Source organism: Hevea brasiliensis, chromosome 9 (genome assembly GCF_030052815.1).
Source record: "Hevea brasiliensis isolate MT/VB/25A 57/8 chromosome 9, ASM3005281v1, whole genome shotgun sequence".
Classification (NCBI taxonomy): Eukaryota; Viridiplantae; Streptophyta; class Magnoliopsida; order Malpighiales; family Euphorbiaceae; genus Hevea; species Hevea brasiliensis.
Window position 1 is genome coordinate 89,248,612 of NC_079501.1, and position 10,185 is coordinate 89,258,796.

The following is a 10,185-nucleotide window of genomic DNA, read 5'->3' on the forward strand; positions in this document are numbered from 1 at the left end:
TATCTAATAATACACCTCAACTTTTATAAATATCCCATGATACACTTCAATTTCTATAAAAGTAAAATTACGATGTCTTTCGATATGCTGACATGGCAATTTATTAACTAGGATTTAAAAGGTATTGAAATTCTACTTTTACAGAAGTTGAGATGTATCATAAGACGTTTATAAAAATTGGGATGACATTTTAAAATTTTAAAATGTGTATCATAATTTTTTTTTTTTGAAGAAAATTCAGGGGTAAAAAATATGTATTTAGCATTCTTAGAAATAGAAAGTCTGTAAAATAAGGCCTGCGGCCGTTGACTTCTGTTTAAACTCGCCCCAGCTTTTTAGGCCCAGTTAGGTTTATAATTTCCAAGTTCCAAGCTTTCAAGGCCAAGCCCATTAATAAGTTCGTCTTCTACGTCGGCAACAGAAATTGGATTTTCTTTTTAATCATTCAAAAAAAAAAAAAACCCTGATTCTGGAAAATAAAAAAAAATAATACCCTAGTTGTTGTGATCTATCAATCAAAGGTAAGATTAGATTGATTCTCTTCAATTTTCTCTTTTCTTAATGGTTTTTATGCATGGAGGAGACCTTTTCTGATATGTATTGATTTGATTTGCGAAGATGCCATGGGAACTTCAAGTGGGCCAAAACTCTCAGGAATGCAGAAGCAAGTGCTTAGTCTCTACCGAGGGTTTCTGCGTGCTGCTCGTTTGAAATCCCCTGAGGATCGCCGCCAGATTGAATCCATTGTATCGGCTGAGTTCCGCCGCAATTCCCAGCAAGTAGATCGCAAGAATTTCCTCTACATCGAGTATTTGCTTCGTCGGGGTAAGAAACAGCTTGATCAGCTCAAGAGTCCTGATACTGTTGGAATGTCGTCTCTATATCTCAATTTGCATCAACCAACAAATCATAAGCCTTGAATTTTTCAATTTGGGGTTAGTTTTTGCTAACTTCTTGGTGATTCTTTGTGGGAATTAAACTAATTGTAATCTGCTGATTATTCAAAAATTGAGACACTTTTGCCCATTGCCTCCATTAATTCTTGAAAGGTGGCTGGCTTGGAAGTTCGAACTCAGAAACCCATTTTGAATGTGTGGGACTGAAATTTTTGTAATTTCAAGCCAAATCAAATCCATGAAATTAAACTAATTGTAATCTCCTGGTTATTCAAGAATTGGGACGCGTTTGCTTATTGCCTCCATTGATTCTTGAAAGGTGGCTGGCTTTGATTCTTGAACTCGGGAACTCATTTTGAATGTGTGGGACTGCAATTTTTGTAATTTCAAGCCAAATCAAATTCCATGCATTAAACCTTACCATGTTAAACTCAGGGTAGTAATTGAAATGATTAAATTGCTTTTGAGGTATCACAGGCTTGCATAGCTGTGCCTATTTGTTTACACATTATATCTGGAAGGAGGCAAACCAAAGACTATTGCTCTACATTTGAGCTTTGTTTACTGACAGATGAGATCAAATGATGAAGAGGATTTGGAAGTCTTGAAAAGTGAAGTGTAAACCCATTTCAGATTTCTTGGATCTCTACAAGAATATGGAGATAATCTGATTTAAGAATTTTGTTTTAGACCCTTTATGCATAAATCTCTTCTGATGAAACTTCAAGCCGGAAATAATTCAAGTCAGGCTTTCTTTCCTCTAAGTTATATTAAGAGAATTTGCTGCATTATCTTAAGAGTCTTATCTGTTATCTGATTAGTTAGATTCATGGGCAAGTATTCCAGGCCTGCAAGCAGATATAGCATTTGGTCTAGTTTGATCATTTGGTCTAGTTTGATCATTTTGAAATACAATTTAATTTAAATCCATAACAAGAATAAGAATAACATGCACTTGAGCTGAGAGCCATGAAGAGAAGAGACTCTTGCTATTAAGTGCATATCTTTAGTTCTCTTCTCATGTCCTACTTTGAACAGAATCTATTGAGAAATCATTAGCTTGCCTCTGTGAACAACCACAAATAATTATTCCCCATTTTGCAAGGAACAAAATAATGAAAATTAAGAGCCTTTTGTTGTATGAAATACTAATGGACACAAAATAAGTTAGGCTTAGCGTGGGACATAAAAGCTAAATGAGGAGGAAATGACGGTCTACCAAGTAATTGACATGCAGAGCATTTTGGAACTCAAAATTAAGTTGCATATAGGCCTTTCCTTCCTTATCATTGTTTGTGTGTCATTTCAGCAAGAGGAATCCAAACACATAGCAAGCAGGAAAATAACAGAAATTTTGAATTTATAAAATTATATTCTAAGCAACATCCTGAATTTTGACCCCAGAGATGTTTTTCAACGTGAAATAAGGTTCAATTTACCCTATACTTGTTGGGAGGTTCAATTTAGCTCATTTTTAATTTTTGGTTCAATTTACCCTATGCTTGTTGGGAGGTTCAATTATGCTCAAATTAGCTCGATTAACAAAAATATTATTTTTTATTATTAAAATATAATATTGTACAATATAAAAATAATATTTTAATATCATTTTTAAAATATTTAATTATTTTGTTTAAATAATATTAAAAAATGACTTTTGTTAATATTAAAATATTATTTTTATATTGTATAATTAATTAATTAATTTGTTTATATATCAAATAATTTATTTAAATAAATTATTTAATATTTAATTATTTTTTAATATTAAAATATTATTTTTATATTGTATAATTAATTAATTAATTTGTTTATATATCAAATAATTTATTTAAATAAATTATTTAATATTTAATTATTTTTTAATATTAAAATATTATTTTTATATTGTATAATTAATTAATTAATTTGTTTATATATCAAACAATTTATTTAAATAAATTATTTAATATTTAATTATTTTTTAATATTAAAATATTATTTTTATATTGTATAATTAATTAATTAATTTGTTTATATATTTAATATTTAATTATTTTTTAATATTAAAATATTATTTTTTATATTGTATAATTAATTAAATAAAAATATTATTTTTATTATTCAATATTATTAATTGGAATAGTAATAATTTTTAATTTTAATTAATTATATGAAAATATAAAAATATTTTTTTTATATTTTTTTTATATTTTCAGTTTAATTAATAATATTGAATAATAAAAATAATATTTTTATTTTTATTAATTAATTATACAATATAAAAATAATATTTTAATATTTTAAAAAATATTTAAATAATTACACATTTTTGTTAATTGGGCTAATTTGAGTATAAATTAAAATTTATAGGTTAAATTAGACTAAAAATTAAAAATGAGCTAAATTGAACCTCCCTAGTAAGTACAGAGGGCAAATTGAACCTTATCCCTTTCTAAAGTATATAGATATGAAATACACAAAATTTTTTATTGAGTATTATCAATCTAAATATTTTTTCTATATACTCAATTTATATATATATATATATATATAAGCTTGGAAAGTTGGATTAGACCACATCACCTGCAACATATTATGGTACATTCATACCATAAGTTCCTTTCAAATAAAAATTTCTAATTAAAAAAAATAAAAAAAATTCCCATCCTCCCAAAAAAAAAATTTTTTAGAAAAAAAGAAGGAAAATAGAAATATCACCAAGGAAAGGGAAGGAGTGGTCCTATCCCTAATGAAGGGCCATAAACGTCTTGCAGTGTCAATTGCGATCAGATAAGGTAATGGACACGTGGCACTACGTGAGGAGTGCCTAACGATAAGGCTAAAGTCTCCTATATGTGGCCAACATAAGATCCAACGGCTAATATCCTAAAAATCAAACATCAACCGTTGGATTAGAAATGCCGGACAAGCAAAGACGTTTTAGAAGGTTTATAAAAGGGCAGAGGTGGTTGAGCAAAGAGGAGGGTGAATGATATAGTTTAGTAGAAGAAAGTGAAAATTGAAATGGCTTCATCTATGCTTTCAACAGCAGCTGTGGCTTGCATTAACAGGGCTAGCCCTGCTCAGGCTAGCATGGTGGCTCCGTTCACCGGCCTTAAGTCCACATCCGCCTTCCCAACCACCCGCAAAACCACCACTGATATCACCTCCATCGCCAGCAACGGTGGCAGGGTCCAATGCATGCAGGTCATTAGTTCATCATTATCTCTCTTCAGTTTCTTCACTTTTAATTCTATAGTGGTGTAAAATGAAAATTATTTTGATTAAAATGACTCTTTGTTATTTTACTTATGTTTAAAAATTAAAATTTTATAAGAGTAATTCAATTGATTTTTTTATTAATTTTCATAAAAATTTTAATTTTAAAATTTTAAAAAAATTTATTTAAAAATTAAAAATTAAAAGAATAATAGAATTTTCTAAAATGATTTTAAATTAATTTTAAAAACTTCCTGTAAAATAAAATAAATATTGTGAAGTAAAATTTAAAATCCTAACATTTACCATATTTCTCTATTTTTTTTTCTATTTTTTAGTATTTTTCTCTGTTTTTAGAATATATGAATGAAAATATCTAGAATTCAAACTTTATTTACTATATTGTCATGATTTTTAAATTAATATTACAACTTTTCTTTAAATTTTAATTGTTTATAATATATTTTTTAAAATTGTATAATAATATGTTATTAAAGTAGAAATTGATAAAGAATAGCTTGATGTGCCTCCATTCACATTAGGTGGTGTTTAGTATGAGATTAATAAGAGTAATTACTGTAATCATAATTTACTTTTTTAAAAATTAAAATTTATAAGATAATATTTAATTAGAAATATTTGATATGAGATTAATAAGGGTAATAATTATTGTAATTTTTAATTATTGTTTAGATACCTACAAAAATTAGATTAATTTTTAATTTCATTGGTATTTATGTTAACTTTAGAGTGTAAATTAATAATTATCATCTTTAAAAAGTTAAAATTTATAAAACTAACATTCAATTCTTGATTTTTTTAATTTTTTACAAAATATAATTTTTATTTTTTATCAAACAGGATGAGAGTGGAAAGATATTAAGTTTGAGAATTTTTATTTATTTATTATAAAATTTTTTATTTTTATGACGAGAAATAGGGAGGATTAGCTTTCACTTTGTAGTTGATTACTTCCTTGATATAGTAGTATGATGAATTAGTGCGAAAATGGGAGTGTAGGTATGGCCACCACGTGGGAAGAAGTTCTACGAGACTCTCTCATACCTTCCACCCCTTACAAGGGAGCAATTGGCCAAGGAAGTTGAATACCTTCTTCGCAAGGGATGGGTTCCTTGCTTGGAATTCGAGTTGGAGGTGATCTTTTTTTTTTCACATGAATGACTTGCATATTTGAGCCATAATTAAGCTATTACTTGCATGACTGACTTGTATATTTGTTGTTTCTGAAGCATGGAACCGTGTACCGTGAGTACCACAGATCACCAGGGTACTATGATGGTCGTTACTGGACCATGTGGAAGCTGCCCATGTTTGGTTGCACAGATGCAGTGCAGGTGTTGCAGGAGCTTGATGAGATGATTAAAGCTTACCCAGATTGCTATGGTAGGATCATTGGTTTCGACAATGTTCGCCAAGTCCAGTGCATTAGTTTCCTTGCCTACAAGCCTAAAGGCGCTGAATAAATCTATTGATTTCTCTCTTTCCTCTTTTTTTTCCTTTTGGCAATGCAATTTGTTCAATGAGGATGTTTTTGAAATAATTTTCGTTTTCTTGGTTTAGTTTGTATCTTTTTCTCCTTTCTCATCGGAGTTTCTCCGACTGAAATGGGATGGAAGATGCAAGGGTCAATTTTATAACTATTGAACATTTTCTTGGTATCAAATGTGAAACTATGTCGTTTTAAATTATTTTTATGGGTGCTATGAATGAATGATGGATTGATCTATTCTCCTTTTAGAATTCTATAAGAAATGCCTTTATTTTTCTTTAATTTAGTGAAGATTTAATAAGTCAAATAATTATAGAAACTCGATTAATATAAGTTCGTGAGATTTTGAATTCAAGTTTTAAAAAAAGAATTAATTATGTATATAAAAATAAAATTTAAACTTAAATGTGATTAATTTAAATTAATCACCTTCATACATTTTGTAGCTTTAAAAGTAATGTAAGATTAATTAGATTATTTCTAGGTGATAAATGTCTATATCAATTAAATACTAAAAAAATTAAAATTTTTATTTTTATTTTTTTATTTGAGTTCTGGAATATTTTTAGATTAACCTTCACACGTTGAGACTAAGAAAGTGCTTGGTTTGGCTACTTATTTTTAACTTTTAACTTAAAATATATTTTTTAATTTATGAATTAAATTAAAAATGCATAATTAATTATTTAGTAAAATTACTTAAAAATAATTTTTAAATTGTTTAAATATTTAGTTGAAATGTGTTTAAAAGTAATTTAATTTATTGAAATTACTAAAAAGGATATGTAATTAAGTGTTATAATTATTAAAATAAGAATACTATTAATATTTTTAAAAATTATTAGGATAATATAATTTTTTACTCGGTGAAAGAATAGTTTTAAAATAAATAGATAAACTATAAGTAAGATATTGTTATTTTGACTTGTGATTTATTTTAAATAATTATTTTAACTTATAAGTCAAAATAAAAGCTAATCCACTTACGACTTTCTACTTATAAGTAGTTTTGACCAACTTATAAGTTAAACTAAATACCCTCTAATTTTTTTTAAAATAATCTTCATAATACACTCGTTTACCTCGAATTGAAATATTTTAAAAAAAATAATACTATTCTACTTTGAACTTTTAATTTTACTTACACTAAAAGTAAAAAGTATTACTTAGATTTATTTGAGAGTTTTTTTTTATTTAGATTTAATTTATTTTAAATTTAAAATATAAAATATACGATCGAATTCACTCGTTAAATGAATATCATAGACAAGAATTTCAACATAGCACATCAATAGGATGAAATTTTAAATGCAAAGATATTTAGAGATTTGAATGGCTCTGCTTCATCTTATCTACAGCACCTAAAAACCATTCGGTCATGTGAATATATGGACGAAAATCAATTTTACCAACTGTGCTTAGGGGCTGTTGGTTTTCATTTGTCTTGAAGCATATGTGGTTATCAAAATCAATTCAATCCACATTTATTATGAGCAAATATCTACTTCACAAGGATAAGAATATCAACCAACAACTCAATATATGTTTGAAAAACTTTCACTTGTCAATTAGTTTAAACATTGAATCTTCAAGGAATAGAGAGTTGATGGCATGCATGCCTAGGGGAGAGTAGTTTTCGGTTTAAACCGAAAAATCGAATTGAATCAATTGAATTTGGTTCAATCGGTTCGGTTTTAAAATTTAATCGGTTTGGTTTATAATTTTAATAATTTTGGTTAACCGGTTCGGTTTGATTATTTTCATAAAAAAATAAAAAAAAATGAACCGAACCGAAATTATTAATATATATAAGAAATCAAAATAATTGAACCAAATTGAATCGAACCGAATCGAACCGAAATCAAAGAAAACCGAACCGAACCTTAAGATTTTTGAGTTTTGATTTCTAATTTTTTTTGTTTTTATGTTTTTATTATTTAGATTTAATGTTAAAAATATGAAATTTTATAAATTTCAGTTTGATCGATTTAAAATCGAACAGAACCGATATTTATAAGTTCGATTCGGTTCGATTTTCTCTTATCAATCAGTTTGGTTCGGTTTTTAAAATTTTTAATTTTTAATTTTTTATTTTATCGGTTCGGTTTGGTTCAGAACAGAACCGACCGTTTACATAACCCTATACATGCCTACATAATATAAATCTTTAATAATTAAATAAATAAAGTTAATTTTTATAAAAATTAATATTTTAACCTAAAATTATAATTCATAAAATAATTTAAAATTACTCTATATAATAATTCAAATAAATAATTTAAAATTATCTGAATCCCCTTGACCTTGTCTATTTGGCACCTTCATTGCACATACATGAAAAGTACAAAATCATGCAATTTTAACAATCTACCTAATAAAGCCTAGCTTGATTTAATTCAATAATTGAAGATATAGCTCTCGCTCAATAAATTCAGATTTGAATTTCTATTTCTTGATCTCACTACTAAAAAAAAAATTTACCTAATAGAATTAGGCTAAGGATGATAACGAGGTAAGGTACCCTCCAAAATCACCATACCCTAACCTGATTAATATTATTTAAAACTGAACTTATCCTAATCTGATTAAAATTTATTATCAACTAACCGAATCTATCATAAACCTAATTATTATTATTCGAAAAATATCGAATTCGTTTAATTTTATATTTTTAATTAATAATTTACATAAAAATATATAAAAATTATATATATATTTATTATAAAAATATATATTTTATATATAATTTAATATTTATATAAATAATTTCAAGTAACGAATACCAACTTGTAAAATTTAAATATGAACAAAATCACATATTATTCAAATCCGTCAAATTAAAATTCGATTGAATTAAATATCCACAAAAACTGAATCCATTGCAATCCATGGGGTCAATTCTCAACTTTATGCAACAAAAAATTTTGGACAATCAAAGCACCATAGCTTAATAGCAAACAGCTAGGAAACGATGATGTTTTCAAATTAGACAAACACCAAAGTAAAGGAGAAAAAAAAAATCTGAACATTTTAGTTTAAAAATATTTGCAAGAAACGGTGCGTCTTGAGTTAAAACGTTATTTAAAAAAAATAATTTTATTTATTTATTTTTAAATAAAAAAATTTTGGATTGACCAATCAATTCAAAACCGGTCATGTCACGACCCAACCTATGGGCCGGACCGGCACTAGGACCTGGGCCAGCCTAAAGCCCCCGAGGCCCGTAGTAAGCCTTAACTATTCATTAACCCAACTCTAAGGCCCATTTGGGCCCAATATCAAGAAAACAAATGGACAGAGTCCGGCCATAAAATGGACTTTCCAATGGGGAGTTTTCGACTCACCCGACCTGTAAACACAATAAACAATCCATTGGGGAGCTCAGCTTACCCTCCACATACTCATCAACATAATAATAAATGGGAGCTCAGCTCCCTCATCCAATCCATCAAACAGACTTAAAATATTAAGTTTACAGGTCCAACATGAATATAATATTACAGACCAATTTCAAATAATTACTGCTAACACATGCGGAAATTCTAGGAGTAATTAAAATTACACAATATTGATAAACAACCTGCGAGGTAAAAAGGCAAAGTTAACCTGAACAAAATATCCTCCTGTGGCTGTAAAATTTTTGAACAGAGTGAGCGTTCGACTCAGAGTAAAATATCAATCTTAACTATAATCTCTATAACTATCTCAAACTAATGCAACTTGTAGAGTGAAATGCAACATACACAACATTTTCACATCATAACATCAAAAGGTAATTTGGAGCACTCACACACCTGTAGTATCAATCATAACATATGGGAGTGATCCCTATCTGACTCTCTTAAATCCAACCCAGTGCCAATAATTACTCAAGCTCGGACTTCCACTTAATAACCAAATCGAGGGTCCCAATTACTCAAGCCGTGACTACCCCTCGAAGGAACGGTCCCAGAATTACTCAAGCCGTGACTACCCCGTCCTATCCATAGTCCACACCACATCACACGCACGCCACACCGCTGCTCCAAATTACCACAACAACATCCATGGCATATTAATGATTATGAATGCAACATAAATCGTGCCTAGAGTTTAACTAAATAAATATATGCATATAAGTGATGAATTGGCATTATGAAAATATAATAATATCGAAATTACAATTAAAATTAATATATTACTCACGGACTTGACGACAAATTACCGTGGCGGTGAGGCGGAGGAAGAAGGCTGTCGGCTCACGACAATCATATTACATTTATTTAATACAACTGACTCAATACAAATAAAGAAAAGACCAATTACGTCCTAAGTCGTAGAAAATCCTGAGTCTCCCTATACCTAGGACCTACCCAACTGCAAAAGGGCTAAAAACGCACTTCTATACTCACAATCCATACATCAACAGTTCAATCATATCACACAGCCCCTCCTCGGCCCATCAAATCAATCATCCATCACAATACGCAAAATTTCAATTTAGTCCTTATTATTGATCATTTTTGAAAAAACTGCCCAAACAAGCTCTAAAAATTATAAAACTTTGCCCCGCGGTCCTTAGCAATATTACTAAGCTAT

General features: G+C 28.4%; 2 protein-coding genes across 2 annotated transcripts; both read left to right on the forward strand.

Annotated features, from left to right (window-relative positions):
- The first annotated feature begins 371 nt into the window (after nt 1-371).
- Nucleotides 372-1,199, forward strand: LOC110661451 (succinate dehydrogenase assembly factor 1, mitochondrial). Its single transcript, XM_021820080.2, has 2 exons — nt 372-521; nt 619-1,199. The coding sequence occupies exon 2, from the start codon at nt 624-626 to the stop codon at nt 918-920; it is 297 nt and encodes a 98-aa protein (XP_021675772.1). The 5' UTR covers nt 372-521; nt 619-623; the 3' UTR covers nt 921-1,199.
- Nucleotides 1,200-3,837: 2,638 nt separating this feature from the next.
- LOC110661450 (ribulose bisphosphate carboxylase small subunit, chloroplastic-like) lies at nt 3,838-5,806 on the forward strand. The gene is made up of 3 exons (XM_021820079.2): nt 3,838-4,085; nt 5,118-5,252; nt 5,348-5,806. The coding sequence occupies exons 1-3, from the start codon at nt 3,903-3,905 to the stop codon at nt 5,579-5,581; spliced, it is 552 nt and encodes a 183-aa protein (XP_021675771.1). The 5' UTR covers nt 3,838-3,902; the 3' UTR covers nt 5,582-5,806.
- Nucleotides 5,807-10,185: the final 4,379 nt, after the last annotated feature.

Coding starts and splice junctions, on each gene's coding strand:
- LOC110661451 (XM_021820080.2), top strand. CDS start 624: ATGGGAACTTCAAGTGGGCCAAAACTCTCAGGAATGCAGAAGCAAGTG.
- LOC110661450 (XM_021820079.2), top strand. CDS start 3,903: ATGGCTTCATCTATGCTTTCAACAGCAGCTGTGGCTTGCATTAACAGG. Junction 4,086..5,117: donor GCAGGGTCCAATGCATGCAG/GTCATTAGTTCA, acceptor ATGGGAGTGTAG/GTATGGCCACCACGTGGGAA. Junction 5,253..5,347: donor GCTTGGAATTCGAGTTGGAG/GTGATCTTTTTT, acceptor TTGTTTCTGAAG/CATGGAACCGTGTACCGTGA.